This window comes from Pseudophryne corroboree, chromosome 3 (genome assembly GCF_028390025.1).
Source record: "Pseudophryne corroboree isolate aPseCor3 chromosome 3, aPseCor3.hap2, whole genome shotgun sequence".
NCBI classification, from domain to species: Eukaryota; Metazoa; Chordata; class Amphibia; order Anura; family Myobatrachidae; genus Pseudophryne; species Pseudophryne corroboree.
The window spans coordinates 83,959,830-83,978,866 of NC_086446.1; the positions used below are offsets into that span (position 1 = coordinate 83,959,830).

General features: G+C 54.9%; 2 protein-coding genes across 4 annotated transcripts in view; one reads left to right on the forward strand and one right to left on the reverse strand.

The window, feature by feature from the left end:
• Positions 1 to 19,037, reverse strand: part of LOC135057040 (oocyte zinc finger protein XlCOF6-like) — a 189,144-nt gene that overhangs the window by 18,280 nt on the left and 151,827 nt on the right. The gene's annotated exons all lie outside the window — the stretch shown is intronic.
• LOC135057054 (zinc finger protein OZF-like) overlaps positions 1 to 19,037 on the forward strand; it is a 70,207-nt gene that overhangs the window by 7,412 nt on the left and 43,758 nt on the right. Inside the window, exons 2-5 of one of the 3 annotated variants that reach the window (XM_063962937.1) lie at positions 1,374 to 1,497; positions 1,595 to 1,712; positions 2,908 to 3,019; positions 3,158 to 3,255. In XM_063962937.1, coding sequence (XP_063819007.1) covers positions 1,695 to 1,712; positions 2,908 to 3,019; positions 3,158 to 3,255 — 228 coding nt within the window. In that variant the 5' untranslated portion in view covers positions 1,374 to 1,497; positions 1,595 to 1,694. Of the gene's footprint in view, positions 1 to 1,373; positions 1,498 to 1,594; positions 1,713 to 2,907; positions 3,020 to 3,157; positions 3,256 to 19,037 lie in introns of those variants that run through there. The other 2 variants (XM_063962935.1, XM_063962938.1) reach the window with 2 other exon arrangements.

A 19,037-nucleotide genomic window follows, 5' to 3' on the forward strand; every position in this document is an offset into this window, starting at 1 on the left:
AAGGGAAGAAGTCAGGATCTGTTGTGATCCCGGCAGTCAGAATCGCGACCCTATTCTGAATGCCAACACTGGAATCCAGAATGGGTGCACCACCCTGGTGCTGGAAGCCCGACATCCGGGATGCCGAACAGCGCTGGAGAGGAAAGCCGTGGGGGGAGGTTAGGTTTATGCTGCATTGCAGGAGGTTAGGGTTAGGCTGCGGGGAAAGCCGGCCTCAGCCCGTATATACTATAGGGTGTTTCTTACTTACTTTCAGTGGTGCGCTTCCAAGCGCTATGACCATACTGTCTTCAGTATATCCAGAATACTTGCGTTCCTACAAGTGGATTGAGCCTCGGCCTTCACCTGGCTTCTCTCAAAGTACATAACTTTGCTTTGTGAGTTTGGTTTCAACGCAGGATGGCTCCACTACTGGATGGTTTCCCATTTCCACTTGAATGAGGAAATAGTGGTTCCGGCCTTCGTCTCCATTGATTTTTTGGCAGGAGAAAGTTCTCTGGATGTGGTTCGTGCTCTCCATATCTATGTCGATCAGACAAGTTCACTTCGAAAATCGGTTTCCCTCTTCATCCTCCATGGTTTTCAAAAACGTGGTTGGCCAGCTAATAAACAGACACTGGCCAGATGGGTTAGAATGACTATTGCACAAGCATATTCTCAAGCTGATCTTCCAGTACCAGCTTCAATCTCGGCTCATTCTACTCGGCCCATGGGACCATCATAGATGGCATACCATGGGGCATCCGCTGAACAATTGTGCAAGGCGGCTACGTAGTCTTCTATCCACACCTTTCTTAGGTTCTATGCCTTTGATACATTCTGCTCCCAGGATGCTTCATTTGTATGCCGGATTCTACTATCCACTCAGGAGCATTCCCACCCTTGAAGTACTGCTTTAGGACATCCCCGATGTTCCCCTGGGGAGCCCTATGGAACCCGAAGAAGAAAAGGAGAGTTATGGTAGACTTACCTTTGTTAACTCTCTCTCTTCGAGGTCCATAGGGTACACAGGGCGCCCACCCTGATGCACCTGTCCTATATGGGATTTGCAGCTTTGTAGCTGTGGTCTTTATGCAATGACCAGTATATTGTATATAGCTTTTACATCTCCTACCTTCTGCCATGGGCCGGCCAATATAAGATTGTCTATGACCAGTCCCCACCGCAATTACATCCATTGTGTGATCTGCTGATAATAGGTCCAAGGGGCACAGCGTGGTGGCTTCAGGAGAGTTGAATGCTGTATATGTTTCTCTATACAGGAAGCGGTAACACATAAGATAGGTTTCAAATTTGGTATACTTTAAATGTTACATTATACAATAACACCAGAGGATTTATCTGGGTGATGACTGTGTCATTGTGTGTGTCAGGTTCCTGTAAGGTGTGAGGATGTCACTGTCTATCTCTGCGTGGAGAAATTGGAGTATGTAGAGGAACACAGGGCTTTGTACAAGGACGTGATGATGGAGAATCACTGGCCCCTCGCATCACTGGGTAAGAGGAGACTTTCATTTATTGTAAAGGACAGAAGAGATTTGAAGGCCTACACATGCACATCATTTGCGCCTAAAACAATGTCCTCTTCCCTCAGTCACTGTGTGTTTCCTACAGATGGACCCTGTAACAGAGATACCCCAGAGAGATCTTCCTGTCCCCTTTATTTCCAAGACTGTACAGAGGAGAATCACAGGATGCCACAGGAGTATCCGGTAAATGGGATTTAGCGTCTTACCAAGTATCAGAATACCAAAGTGGCTTCTGTATATGGTCTCAGTTACATATATTTGCAAAATAATGGTAAGCCACCGGCCATGGCAAGGTGTCTCTGCTATCATTGTCCTACATAACATGATAATAGCACCACTTTGGGTCATACATTTAGGTATTTCATATTGAAGGCCAACTCTCTAGGAAACACCACAGGATCCTCCAGTATGGCACTACAAGGATCAACATATCTTCCAACTACTGATACTATAGATGCTTCTCAGAATAGTGATACACAGAATGTAAGTTGCTTGTACAATGTATTGGTCCATCATAGGTGCATGTAAGGGGGGGGAGGGCGGGTTAATCTAGACTAGAAAACCCCCCCCCCCCAGCACACTGCACTGGACCAGCAAAAGAGACATACATCATACATGATAATGGTAATACTGGTGGCTTACCATGTTTGCAAGTATATGTAACTAAGATCTTTGCATTACTAGTACAGGTTGAGTATCCCTTATCCAAAATGCTTGGGACCAGAGGTACTTTGGATATGGGATTTTTCCGTATTTTGGAATAATTGCATACCATAATGAGATATCATGGTGAGGGGACCTAAATCTAAGCACAGCATGTATTTATGTAACATATACACCTTATACACACAGCCTGAAGGCAATTTTAGCCAATATTTTTTATAACTTTGTGCATTAAACAAAGTATGTCTGCATTCACACAATTCATTTATGTTTCATATACACCTTATACACACAGCCTGAAGGTCATTTAATACAATATTTTTAATAACTTTGTGTCTTAAACAAAGTTTGTGTACATTGAGCCATCAAAAAACAAAGGTTTCACTATCTCACTCTCAGTCAAAAAAGTCCGTATTTCGGAATATTCCGTATTTCGGAATATTTGGATATGGGATACTCAACCTGTATCATGTAGGATTTAAGTCTCCGTTGCTTTTCCATTGCAGTGTCTGTGGGAATTTGTTTTTCTAGTCTAGATTAACCCCTCCCTTACATGCACCTGTGATGGACCAATAAATTGATTTTAACAACTACCATTCTTTATTTCACTCTATGATCTGTAGAGTAGCTGAGTATGGATGAAATACACTGATAATGTTCCATTTATCAGACATTATTAACGTGTTATTTTATTGATTTGTGGGTTATTTATTAGGGTGAAGACCTGGCTGATGTTAAGGTAGAAGATATGAAGGAAGAAGAAGAGGCGTATGTGAGGGAGGATCAGCAGTGTAAGGAGGAGGAAATCCCTACAGATATCAGCACAGGTGAGTCATAATCACTTATTACAGAGAATAGTCACATATTCTCCTTGTTCTGTCACTACAGCAGCCTCTCACTGGGTACACACATCATCTGATAATCGCATATACACACTGTACTCAGTCTCTGTGTGTCTCCTACAGATGGACCCAGTAACGGAGATACCGCAGAGAGATGTCCCCGTCCTCCTTATTCCCAGGACGGTACAGAGGAGAATCACAGGACCCCACAGGAGGATCAGGTAGATGGGATACCAAAGGGACTTATCGCTATATGATCTGTAGAGCAGCTGTGTGTGTCTTTTACAGTGAAATTGTTCTGATTACTTTCAGTGAATGAAATCAGACATTATTACAATGTAGATTACAGATGTACTAGTGCACTTTGCTTTTGTATTGTGTGCGCAGTGTCCGCATCTAGTAAGATCTAGGTCGTGCGCTGCTGTATGTGGTGTCTTATCCTGTAGACGGATGTCTGTGGTGGTGAGCCACATCCGTACGCATATGGGGTGGGAGCAGGAATGATGATGATGATGATGATGATGAATGTGCTGCAGAAAATTTCTCCGTGTTACATGTAGTTCACGAAGGCTTAGGTATTGAGCGCTGTCAGGGAGTAAATGGAATGTAATATGCTCACTTCACATACAAGAGGATAACGTTTACATAAGAATAGGGAGAAGTGGGAGTAAGGTGGTAATAATGGTGATAATAAGGGGTTACATAGGTGAGGATCTGGATATGGGAATAGTATATACGGTGGAATGGAATAGGGGATGTGGTTACATTACACTGATGGGATAAGAGTGGAGTGTATCCAGGTAAATGAGAACAGGAGGGGTGTGACCAGTCAGTGTGCCATGGAGAAGAGGGGTACATAAGGGAAGGGGGAGTGTGGATGGAGAAGGAAGTGAGAGGGTACAGTTTGATATATGGGGCAATAACAGCATATAGTAAATGTCATGGTGGGATGACTATAATATATATACTAGTAATAACATAAGAACAGTGCTGGGTATGCTCTAAGGCTGACAAGGAACTAGTGATGGGTGCAGGCAGGGGTGTCAAAACATTTTTGGTTGGGGGGGGGACAAGATGGCAAGATTAAATCTCAGTTTGGCGGCCCTAACTTCTGACCACCTTAGACATGACACTTGTACCTGTACTGAACTCTATGGAGTAGCTGGGAGTGAGTGTCCCCTTGTACACATTATGCCAGATAGAGCCACTTATACACATTACGCCAGGTAGAGCCACTTATATACATTACTCCAGCTAAAGCCCATTATACACGATGCCAGGTAACCCCTTATACACATTAGGCCATGTAGAGCTCATTATACACAGTATGTCAGGTAACCCCTTATACAGATTATGTCAGGTAGAGCCTATTATACCAGGTAGCCCCTTATACACATTACGCCAGGTAGAGCCCATTATACACATTATACCAGGTAGAACCGCTTATACACACTACGCCAGGTAGAGCTCTTTATACACATTATACAAGGTAGCTCCTTATACACATTACGCCAGGTAGAGTCCATTATACCAGGAAGCCCCTTATATACATTACGCCAGGTAGAGCTCATTACACATTTGCACACATTTTACCTGGCAGAGCCACTTAGGCCCAGATTTATCAAGCCATAGTGATGAATGGCACGTGATAACGTAACAACCAATCAGCACGTGTCATTTTTCAAACACAGCCTGTAAGATGACAGTTAGGAGCTGGTTGGTTGGCACTTTATCACCATGCTATTTATCCCTCCAAGGTTTGATAAATCTGGGCCCTAGTCAGAATGAGAACTCTGCAGGCTCAGTGAGTGAGGGCTCATTCAGAAACAATGAGAATTTACAGCCATTGAAGCCAGTTCTGCAAGGAGCCATAAAGTGCAGCTACTCTTTGTGTTCTCTGGCACTAAGCAAATACACAATAAACAGGTTCAAAAGCCAAGTGTCATGTTTACTAACAGCGGGATGCGCGAGTCTGCTACCTGCCCCTCCCTAACTGTCACATGCCCCTCTGTCACTGTCACCTGCAGCCGGGTGAGGGATATAGGGACACACATACTGGGGGCCCGGTAAGGGACATGGGGGTACACATACAGGGGGGTGGGTGAGGGGTACGGGGACACACATAGTGGGGCCAGGTGAGGGATATGGGAACACACATACTGGGGTGTGGGTGAGGGATATGGGGACACACATAGTGGGGATGGGTGAGGGATATGGGGACGCACATAGTGGGGATGGGTAAGGGATATGGGGAAGCACATAGTGGGGATGGGTGAGGGATATGGGGACACACATACTGGGGCCCCGGTGAGGGATATGGGAAGACACATACTGGGGGACGGGTGAGGGATATGGGGGGACAAACAATGGGGCCAGGTGAGGGATATGGGGATGCACATAGCGGGGATGGGTGAGGGATACGGGGATGGGTGAGGGATAAGGGGACACACATACTGGGGGGTGGGTGAAGGATATGGGGACACACACATTGGGGCCAGGTGAGGGATATGGGGATGCACATAGTGGGGATGGGTGAGGGATACGGGGATGGGTGAGGGATACGGGGACACACATACTGGGGGGTGGGTGAAGGATATGGGGACACACACATTGGGGCCAGGTGAGGGATATGGGGACGCACATAGTGGGGATGGGTGAGGGATACGGGGACGCACATAGTGGGGATGAGTGAGGGATACGGGGACGCACATAGTGGGGATGGATGAGGGATATGAGGACGCACATTGTGGGGATGGGTGAGGGATACGGGGACACACATAGTGGGGATGGGTGAGGGATACGGGGACGCACATATGTGGGGATGGGTGAGGGATACGGGGACGCACATATGTGGGGATGGGTGAGGGATACGGGGACGCACATATGTGGGGATGGGTGAGGGATACGGGGACGCACATATGTGGGGATGGGTGAGGGATACGGGGACGCACATAGTGGGGATGGGTGAGGGATACGGGGACGCACATAGTGGGGATGGGTGAGGGATATGGGGACACACATTCTGGGGGGTGGGTGAAGGATTTGGGTACACACACAGTGGGGCCAGGTGAGGGATATGGGGACGCACATAGTGGGGATGGGTGAGGGATACAGGGACGCACATAGTGGGGATGGGTGAGGGATATGGGGACACACATTCTGGGGGGTGGGTGAAGGATATGGGTACTCACACAGTGGGGCCAGGTGAGGGATATGGGGACGCACATAGTGGGGATGGGTGAGGGATATGGGGACACACATTCTGGGGGGTGGGTGAAGGATATGGGTACACACACATTGGGGCCAGGTGAGGGATATGGGGACGCACATAGTGGAGATGGGTGAGGGATACGGGGACGCACATAGTGGGGATGGGTGAGGGATACGGGGACGCACATAGTGGGGATGGGTGAGGGATATGAGGACGCACATAGTGGGGATGGGTGAGGAATATGAGGACGCACATAGTGGAGATGGGTGAGGGATACGGGGACACACATAGTGGGGATGGGTGAGGAATATGAGGACGCACATAGTGGGGATGGGTGAGGGATATAAGGACGCACATAGTGGGGATGGGTGAGGGATACGGGGACGCACATAGTGGGGATGGGTGAGGGATATGGGGGGGACACATACTGGGGGGTGGGTGAAGGATATGGGGGGACACACTGTGGGGCCGAGTGAGGGATATGGGGACGCACATAGTGGGGATGGGTGAGGGATATATGGGGACGCACATAGTGGGGATGGGTGAGGGATACGGGGACGCACATATGTGGGGATGGGTGAGGGATACGGGGACGCACATATGTGGGGATGGGTGAGGGATACGGGGACGCACATAGTGGGGATGGGTGAGGGATACGGGGACACACATAGTGGGGATGGGTGAGGGATATAGGGACACACATTCTGGGGGGTGGGTGAAGGATATGGGGACATACATAGTGGGGCCGGGTGAGGGATATGGGGACGCACATAGTGGGGATGGGTGAGGGATACGGGGACATACATACTGGGGGGTGGGTGAAGGATATGGGGACACACACATTGGGACCAGGTGAGGGATATGGGGACGCACATAGTGGGGATGGGTGAAGGATACGGGGACACACATAGTGGGGATGGCTGAGGGATACGGGGACACACATTCTGGGGGGTCGGGTGAGGGACATGGGGGTAAACACACAGTGGGGCCAGGTGAGGGATATGGGGACGCACATAGTGGGGATGGGTGAGGGATATATGGGGACGCACATAGTGGGGATGGGTGAGGGATACGGGGACGCACATATGTGGGGATGGGTGAGGGATACGGGGACGCACATAGTGGGGATGGGTGAGGGATATGGGGACGCACATAGTGGGGATGGGTGAGGGATATGGGGACACACATACTGGGGGGGTGGGTGTAGGATATGGGGACACACACATTGGGGCCAGGCGAGGGATATGGGGACGCACATAGTGGGGATGGGTGAGGGATACGGGGACACACATTCTGGGGGGTCGGGTGAGGGACATGGGGGTAAACACACAGTGGGGCCAGGTGAGGGATATGGGGACGCACATAGTGGGGATGGGTGAGGGATATGGGGACACACATACTGGGGGGTGGGTGAAGGATATGGGGACACACACATTGGGGCCAGGTGAGGGATATGGGGACGCACATAGTGGGGATGGGTGAGGGATATATGGGGACGCACATAGTGGGGCCAGGTGACGGATATGGGGACGCACATAGTGGGGATGGGTGAGGGATATGGGGACGCACATAGTGGGGATGGGTGAGGGATACGGGGACATACATACTGGGGGGTGGGTGAAGGATATGGGGACACACACATTGGGACCAGGTGAGGGATATGGGGACGCACATAGTGGGGATGGGTGAGGGATACGGGGACACACATAGTGGGGATGGGTGAGGGATACGGGGACACACATTCTGGGGGGTCGGGTGAGGGACATGGGGGTAAACACACAGTGGGGCCAGGTGAGGGATATGGGGACGCACATAGTGGGGATGGGTGAGGGATATATGGGGACGCACATAGTGGGGATGGGTGAGGGATACGGGGACGCACATATGTGGGGATGGGTGAGGGATACGGGGACGCACATAGTGGGGATGGGTGAGGGATATGGGGACGCACATAGTGGGGATGGGTGAGGGATATGGGGACACACATACTGGGGGGTGGGTGAAGGATATGGGGACACACACATTGGGGCCAGGTGAGGGATATGGGGACGCACATAGTGGGGATGGGTGAGGGATACGGGGACACACATTCTGGGGGGTCGGGTGAGGGACATGGGGGTAAACACACAGTGGGGCCAGGTGAGGGATATGGGGACGCACATAGTGGGGATGGGTGAGGGATATGGGGACACACATACTGGGGGGTGGGTGAAGGATATGGGGGGACACACATTGGGGCCAGGTGAGGGATATGGGGACGCACATAGTGGGGATGGGTGAGGGATATATTGGGACGCACATAGTGGGGCCAGTTGACGTATATTGGGACGCACATAGTGGGGATGGGTGAGGGATATGGGGACGCACATAGTGGGGATGGATGAGGGATATGGGGACACACATACTGGGGGGTGGGTGAAGGATATGGGGACACACACATTGGGGCCAGGTGAGGGATATGGGGACGCACATAGGGGGGATGGGTGAGGGATACGGGGACGCACATAGTGGGGATGGGTGAGGGATACGGGGACCCACATAGTGGGGATGGGTGAGGGATATGAGGACGCACATAGTGGGGATGGGTGAGGGATACGGGGACACACATAGTGGGGATGGGTGAGGGATACGGGGACACACATAGTGGGGATGGGTGAGGGATACGGGGACACACATAGTGGGGATGGGTGAGGGATACGGGGACACACATTCTGGGGGGTCGGGTGAGGGACATGGGGGTAAACACACAGTGGGGCCAGGTGAGGGATATGGGGACGCACATAGTGGGGATGGGTGAGGGATATGAGGACGCACATAGTGGGGATGGATGAGGGATACGGGGACGCACATAGTGGGGATGGGTGAGGGATACGGGGGCGCACATAGTGGGGATGGGTGAGGGATATGGGGACACACATTCTGGGGGGTGGGTGAAGGATATGGGGACACACACATTGGGGCCAGGTGAGGGATATGGGGAAGCACATAGTGGGGATGGGTGAGGGATACGGGGACACACATTCTGGGGGGTCAGGTGAGGGACATGGGGGTAAACACACAGTGGGGCCAGGTGAGGGATATGGGGACGCACATAGTGGGGATGGGTGAGGGATATGGGGACACACATACTGGGGGGTGGGTGAAGGATATGGGGACACACACATTGGGGCCAGGTGAGGGATATGGGGACGCACATAGTGAGGATGGGTGAGGGATACGGGGACGCACATAGTGGGGATGGGTGAGGGATACGGGGACGCACATAGTGGGGATGGGTGAGGGATATGAGGACGCACATAGTGGGGATGGGTGAGGGATACGGGGACACACATAGTGGGGATGGGTGAGGAATATGAGGACGCACATAGTGGGGATGGGTGAGGGATATAAGGACGCACATAATGGGCATGGGTTAGGGATACGGGGACGCACATAGTGGGGATGGGTGAGGGATATGGGGGGACACATACGGGGGGGTGGGTGAAGGATATGGGGGGGGACACTGTGGGGCCGAGTGAGGGATATGGGGACGCACATAGTGGGGATGGGTGAGGGATATGTGGGGATGGGTGAGGGATATATGGGGACGCACATAGTGGGGATGGGTGAGAGATACGGGGACGCACATATGTGTGGATGGGTGAGGGATACGGGGACGCACATATGTGGGGATGGGTGAGGGATACGGGGACGCACATAGTGGGGATGGGTGAGGGATACGGGGACGCACATAGTGGGGATGGGTGAGGGATATGGGGACACACATTCTGGGGGGTGGGTGAAGGATATGGGGACATACACAGTGGGGCCGGGTGAGGGATATGGGGACGCACATAGTGGGGATGGGTGAGGGATACGGGGACACACATACTGGGGGGTGGGTGAAGGATATGGGGACACACACATTGGGACCAGGTGAGGGATATGGGGACGCACATAGTGGGGATGGGTGAGGGATACGGGGACACACATAGTGGGGATGGGTGAGGGATACGGGGACACACATTCTGGGGTGTCGGGTGAGGGACATGGGGGTAAACACACAGTGGGGCCAGGTGAGGGATATGGGGACGCACATAGTGGGGATGGGTGAGGGATATATGGGGACGCACATAGTGGGGCCAGGTGACGGATATGGGGACGCACATAGTGGGGATGGGTGAGGGATATGGGGACGCACATAGTGGGGATGGGTGAGGGATATGGGGACACACATACTGGGGGGTGGGTGAAGGATATGGGGACACACACATTGGGGCCAGGTGAGGGATATGGGGACGCACATAGTGGGGATGGGTGAGGGATACGGGGACACACATTCTGGGGGGTCGGGTGAGGGACATGGGGGTAAACACACAGTGGGGCCAGGTGAGGGATATGGGGACGCACATAGTGGGGATGGGTGAGGGATATATGGGGACGCACATAGTGGGGCCAGGTGACGGATATGGGGACGCACATAGTGGGGATGGGTGAGGGATATGGGGACGCACATAGTGGGGATGGGTGAGGGATATGGGGACACACATACTGGGGGGTGGGTGAAGGATATGGGGACACACACATTGGGGCCAGGTGAGGGATATGGGGACGCACATAGTGGGGATGGGTGAGGGATACGGGGACGCACATAGTGGGGATGGGTGAGGGATACGGGGACGCACATAGTGGGGATGGGTGAGGGATATGAGGACGCACATAGTGGGGATGGGTGAGGGATACGGGGACACACATAGTGGGGATGGGTGAGGGATACGGGGACACACATAGTGGGGATGGGTGAGGGATACGGGGACACACATAGTGGGGATGGGTGAGGGATACGGGGACACACATTCTGGGGGGTCGGGTGAGGGACATGGGGGTAAACACACAGTGGGGCCAGGTGAGGGATATGGGGACGCACATAGTGGGGATGGGTGAGGGATATGAGGACGCACATAGTGGGGATGGGTGAGGGATACGGGGACGCACATAGTGGGGATGGGTGAGGGATACGGGGGCGCACATAGTGGGGATGGGTGAGGGATATGGGGACACACATTCTGGGGGGTGGGTAAAGGATATGGGGACACACACTGTGGGGCCGGGTGAGGGATATGGGGACGCACATAGTGGGGATGGGTGAGGGATATATGGGGACGCACATAGTGGGGATGGGTGAGGGATACGTGGACGAACATATGTGGGGATGGGTGAGTGATACGGGGACGCACATATGTAGGGATGGGTGAGGGATACGGGGACGCACATAGTGGGGATGGGTGAGGGATATGGGGACACACATTCTGGGGGGTGGGTGAAGGATATGGGGACATACACAGTGGGGCCGAGTGAGGGATATGGGGACGCACATAGTGGGGATGGGTGAGGGATACGGGGACACACATACTGGGGGGTGGGTGAAGGATATGGGGACACACACATTGGGGCCAGGTGAGGGATATGGGGACGCACATAGTGGGAATGGGTGAGGGATACGGGGACGCACATAGTGGGGATGGGTGAGGGATATGAGGACGCACATAGTGGGTATGGGTGAGGGATACGGGGACACACATAGTGGGGATGGGTGAGGGATACGGGGACACACATAGTGGGGATGGGTGAGGGATACGGGGACACACATTCTGGGGGGTCGGGTGAGGGACATGGGGGTAAACACACAGTGGAGCCAGGTGAGGGATATGGGGACGCACATAGTGGGGATGGGTGAGGGATATATGGGGACGCACATAGTGGGGATGGGTGAGGGATATATGGGGACGCACATAGTGGGGATGGGTGAGGGATATATGGGGACGCACATAGTGGGGATGGGTGAGGGATACGGGGACGCACATATGTGGGGATGGGTGAGGGATACGGGGACGCACATAGTGGGGATGGGTGAGGAATATGGGGACGCACATAGTGGGGATGGGTGAGGGATATGGGGACACACATACTGGGGGGTGGGTGAAGGATATGGGGACACACACATTGGGGCCAGGTGAGGGATATGGGGACGCACATAGTGGGGATGGGTGAGGGATACGGGGACGCACATAGTGGGGATGGGTGAGGGATACGGGGACGCACATAGTGGGGATGGGTGAGGGATACGGGGACACACATTCTGGGGGGTCGGGTGAGGGACATGGGGGTAAACACACAGTGGGGCCAGGTGAGGGATATGGGGACGCACATAGTGGGGATGGGTGAGGGATATGGGGACACACATACTGGGGGGTGGGTGAAGGATATGGGGACACACACATTGGGGCCAGGTGACGGATATGGGGACGCACATGGTGGGGATGGGTGAGGGATACGGGGACGCACATAGTGGGGATGGGTGAGGGATACGGGGACGCACATAGTGGGGATGGGTGAGGGATACGTGGACGCACATATGTGGGGATGGGTGAGTGATACGGGGACGCACATATGTGGGGATGGGTGAGGGATACGGGGACGCACATAGTGGGGATGGGTGAGGGATACGGGGACGCACATAGTGGGGATGGGTGAGGGATATGGGGACACACATTCTGGGGGGTGGGTGAAGGATATGGGGACATACACAGTGGGGCCGAGTGAGGGATATGGGGACGCACATAGTGGGGATGGGTGTGGGATACGGGGACACACATACTGGGGGGTGGGTGAAGGATATGGGGACACACACATTGGGGCCAGGTGAGGGATATGGGGACGCACATAGTGGGAATGGGTGAGGGATACGGGGACGCACATAGTGGGGATGGGTGAGGGATATGAGGACGCACATAGTGGGTATGGGTGAGGGATACGGGGACACACATAGTGGGGATGAGTGATGGATACGGGGACACACATAGTGGGGATGGGTGAGGGATACGGGGACACACATTCTGGGGGGTCGGGTGAGGGACATGGGGGTAAACACACAGTGGGGCCAGGTGAGGGATATGGGGACGCACATAGTGGGGATGGGTGAGGGATATATGGGGACGCACATAGTGGGGATGGGTGAGGGATACGGGGACGCACATATGTGGGGATGGGTGAGGGATACGGGGACGCACATAGTGGGGATGGGTGAGGAATATGGGGACGCACATAGTGGGGATGGGTGAGGGATATGGGGACACACATACTGGGGGGTGGGTGAAGGATATGGGGACACACACATTGGGGCCAGGTGAGGGATATGGGGACGCACATAGTGGGGATGGGTGAGGGATACGGGGACGCACATAGTGGGGATGGGTGAGGGATGCGGGGACGCACATAGTGGGGATGGGTGAGGGATATGAGGACGCACATAGTGGGGATGGGTGAGGGATACGGGGACACACATTCTGGGGGGTCGGGTGAGGGACATGGGGGTAAACACACAGTGGGGCCAGGTGAGGGATATGGGGACGCACATAGTGGGGATGGGTGAGGGATATGGGGACACACATACTGGGGGGTGGGTGAAGGATATGGGGACACACACATTGGGGCCAGGTGACGGATATGGGGACGCACATGGTGGGGATGGGTGAGGGATACGGGGACGCACATAGTGGGGATGGGTGAGGGATACGGGGACGCACATAGTGGGGATGGGTGAGGGATATGAGGACGCACATAGTGGGGATGGGTGAGGGATACGGGGACACACATAGTGGGGATGGGTGAGGGATACGGGGACACACATAGTGGGGATGGGTGAGGGATACGGGAACACACATTCTGGGGGGTCGGGTGAGGGACATGGGGGTAAACACACAGTGGGGCCAGGTGAGGGATATGGGGACGCACATAGTGGGGATGGGTGAGGGATATGGGGACACACATACTGGGGGACGGGTGAGGGATATGGGGGGACACACAATGGGGCCAGGTGAGGGATATGGGGATGCACATAGCGGGGATGGGTGAGGGATACGGGGATGGGTGAGGGATACGGGAACACACATACTGGGGGGTGGGTGAAGGATATGGGGACACACACATTGGGGCCAGGTGAGGGATATGGGGACGCACATAGTGGGGATGGGTGAAGGATACGGGGACGCACATAATGGGGATGGGTGAGGGATACGGGGACGCACATAGTGGGGATGGATGAGGGATATGAGGACGCACATAGTGGGGATGGGTGAGGGATACCGGGACACACATAGTGGGGATGGGTGAGGGATACGGGGACGCACATATGTGGGGATGGGTGAGGGATACGGGGGACGCACATATGTGTGGATGGGTGAGGGATATGGGGACACACATTCTTTGGGGTGGGTGAAGGATATGGGTACACACACAGTGGGGCCAGGTGAGGGATATGGGGACGCACATAGTGGGGATGGGTGAGGGATATGGGGACACACATACTGGGGGGTGGTTGAAGGATATGGGGACACACACATTGGGGCCAGGTGATTGATATGGGGACGCACATAGTGGGGATGGGTGAGGGGGACGGGGACGCACATAGTGTGGATGGGTGAGGGATACGGGACGCACATAGTTGGGATGGGTGAGGGATATGAGGACGCACATAGTGGGGATGGGTGAGGGATATGAGGACGCACATAGTGGAGATGGGTGAGGGATACGGGGACACACATAGTGGGGATGGGTGAGGAATATGAGGACGCACATAGTGGGGATGGGTGAGGGATATAAGGACGCACATAGTGGGGATGGGTGAGGGATACGGGGACGCACATAGTGGGGATGGGTGAGGGATATGGGGGGACACATACTGGGGGGTGGGTGAAGGATATGGGGGGGGACACTGTGGGGCCGAGTGAGGGATATGGGGACGCACATAGTGGGGATGGGTGAGGGATATATGGGGACGCACATAGTGGGGATGGGTGAGGGATACGGGGACGCACATATGTGGGGATGGGTGAGGGATACGGGGACGCACATATGTGGGGATGGGTGAGGGATACGGGGACGCACATAGTGGGGATGGGTGAGGGATACGGGGATGCACATAGTGGGGATGGGTGAGGGAAACGGGGACACACATTCTGGGGGGTGGGTGAAGGATATGGGGACATACACAGTGGGGCCGGGTGAGGGATATGGGGACGCACATAGTGGGGATGGGTGAGGGATACGGGGACACACATACTGGGGGGTGGGTGAAGGATATGGGGACACACACATTGGGGCCAGGTGAGGGATATGGGGACGCACATAGTGGGGATGGGTGAGGGATACGGGGACACACATAGTGGGGATGGGTGAGGGATACGGGGACACACATTCTGGGGGGTCGGGTGAGGGACATGGGGGGTAAACACACAGTGGGGCCAGGTGAGGGATATGGGGACGCACATAGTGGTGATGGGTGAGGTATATATGGGGACGCACATAGTGGGGATGGGTGAGGGATACGGGGACGCACATATGTGGGGATGGGTGAGGGATACGGGGACGCACATAGTGGGGATGGGTGAGGGATATGGGGACGCACATAGTGGGGATGGGTGAGGGATATGGGGACACACATACTGGGGGGTGGGTGAAGGATATGGGAACACACACATTGGGGCCAGGTGAGGGATATGGGGACGCACATAGTGGGGATGGGTGAGGGATACGGGGACACACATTCTGGGGGGTCGGGTGAGGGACATGGGGGTAAACACACAGTGGGGCCAGGTGAGGGATATGGGGACGCACATAGTGGGGATGGGTGAGGGATATGGGGACACACATACTGGGCGGTGGGTGAAGGATATGGGGACACACACATTGGGGCCAGGTGAGGGATATGGGGACGCACATAGTGGGGATGGGTGAGGGATACGGGGACGCACATAGTGGGGATGGGTGAGGGATACGGGGACGCACATAGTGGGGATGGGTGAGGGATATGATGACGCACATAGTGGGGATGGGTGAGGGATACGGGGACACACATAGTGGGGATGGGTTGGGGATGGGTGAGGGATACGGGGACACACATAGTGGGGATGGGTGAGGGATACGGGGACACACATTCTGGGGGGTCGGGTGAGGGACATGGGGGTAAACACACAGTGGGGCCAGGTGAGGGATATGGGGACGCACATAGTGGGGATGGGTGAGGGATATGAGGACGCACATAGTGGGGATGGGTGAGGGATACGGGGACGCACATAGTGGGGATGGGTGAGGGATACGGGGGCGCACATAGTGGGGATGGGTGAGGGATATGGGGACACACATTCTGGGGGGTGGGTAAAGGATATGGGGACACAAACATTGGGGGCAGGTGAGGGATATGGGGACGCACATAGTGGGGATGGGTGAGGGATATGGGGACGCACATAGTGGGGATGGGTGAGGGATATGGTGACACACATACTGGGTGGTGGGTGAAGGATATGGGGACACACACATTGGGGCCAGATGAGGGATATGGGGACGCACATAGTGGGGATGGGTGAGGGATACGGGGACACACATTCTGGGGGGTCGGGTGAGGGACATGGGGGTAAACACACAGTGGGGCCAGGTGAGGGATATGGGGACGCACATAGTGGGGATGGGTGAGGGATATGGGGACACACATACTGGGGGGTGGGTGAAGGATATGGGGACACACACATTGGGGCCAGGTGAGGGATATGGGGACGCACATAGTGGGGATGGGTGAGGGATATATGGGGACGCACATAGTGGGGCCAGGTGACGGATATGGGGACGCACATAGTGGGGATGGGTGAGGGATATGGGGACGCACATAGTGGGGATGGGTGAGGGATATGGGGACACACATACTGGGGGGTGGGTGAAGGATATGGGGACACACACATTGGGGCCAGGTGAGGGTTATGGGGACGCACATAGTGGGGATGGGTGAGGGATACGGGGACGCACATAGTGGGGATGGGTGAGGGATACGGGGACGCACATAGTGGGGATGGGTGAGGGATATGAGGACGCACATAGTGGGGATGGGTGAGGGATACGGGGACACACATAGTGGGGATGGGTGAGGGATACGGGGACACACATAGTGGGGATGGGTGAGGGATACGGGGACACACATAGTGGGGATGGGTGAGGGATACGGGGACACACATAGTGGGGATGGGTGAGGGATACGGGGACACACATTCTGGGGGGTCGGGTGAGGGACATGGGGGTAAACACACAGTGGGGCCAGGTGAGGGATATGGGGACGCACATAGTGGGGATGGGTGAGGGATATGAGGACGCACATAGTGGGGATGGGTGAGGGATACGGGGACGCACATAGTGGGGATGGGTGAGGGATACGGGGGCGCACATAGTGGGGATGGGTGAGGGATATGGGGACACACATTCTGGGGGGTGGGTAAAGGATATGGGGACACACACATTGGGGGCAGGTGAGGGATATGGGGACGCACATAGTGGGGATGGGTGAGGGATATGGGGACGCACATAGTGGGGATGGGTGAGGGATATGGGGACACACATACTGGGTGGTGGGTGAAGGATATGGGGACACACACATTGGGGCCAGGTGAGGGATATGGGGACGCACATAGTGGGGATGGGTGAGGGATACGGGGACACACATTCTGGGGGGTCGGGTGAGGGACATGGGGATAAACACACAGTGGGGCCAGGTGAGGGATATGGGGACGCACATAGTGGGGATGGGTGAGGGATATGGGGACACACATACTGGGGGGGTGGGTGAAGGATATGGGGACACACACATTGGGGCCAGGTGAGGGATATGGGGACGCACATAGTGGGGATGGGTGAGGGATATATGGGGACGCACATAGTGGGGCCAGGTGACGGATATGGGGACGCACATAGTGGGGATGGGTGAGGGATATGGGGACGCACATAGTGGGGATGGGTGAGGGATATGGGGACACACATACTGGGGGGTGGGTGAAGGATATGGGGACACACACATTGGGGCCAGGTGAGGGATATGGGGACGCACATAGTGGGGATGGGTGAGGGATACGGGGACGCACATAGTGGGGATGGGTGAGGGATACGGGGACGCACATAGTGGGGATGGGTGAGGGATATGAGGACGCACATAGTGGGGATGGGTGAGGGATACGGGGACGCACATATGTGGGGATGGGTGAGGGATACGGGGACGCACATATGTGTGGATGGGTGAGGGATATGGGGACACACATTCTTTGGGGTGGGTGAAGGATATGGGTACACACACAGTGGGGCCAGGTGAGGGATATGGGGACGCACATAGTGGGGATGGGTGAGGGATATGGGGACACACATACTGGGGGGTGGTTGAAGGATATGGGGACACACACATTGGGGCCAGGTGATTGATATGGGGACGCACATAGTGGGGATGGGTGAGGGATACGGGGACGCACATAGTGTGGATGGGTGAGGGATATGGGACGCACATAGTGGGGATGGGTGAGGGATATGAGGACGCACATAGTGGGGATGGGTGAGGGATATGAGGACGCACATAGTGGGGATGGGTGAGGGATACGGGGACACACATAGTGGGGATGGGTGAGGAATATGAGGACGCACATAGTGGGGATGGGTGAGGGATATAAGGACGCACATAGTGGGGATGGGTGAGGGATACGGTGACGCACATAGTGGGGATGGGTGAGGGATATGGGGGGACACATACTGGGGGGTGGGTGAAGGATATGGGGGGGGACACTGTGGGGCCGAGTGAGGGATATGGGGACGCACATAGTGGGGATGGGTGAGGGATATATGGGGACGCACATAGTGGGGATGGGTGAGGGATACGGGGACGCACATATGTGGGGATGGGTGAGGGATATGGGACGCACATAGTGGGGATGGGTGAGGGATATGAGGACG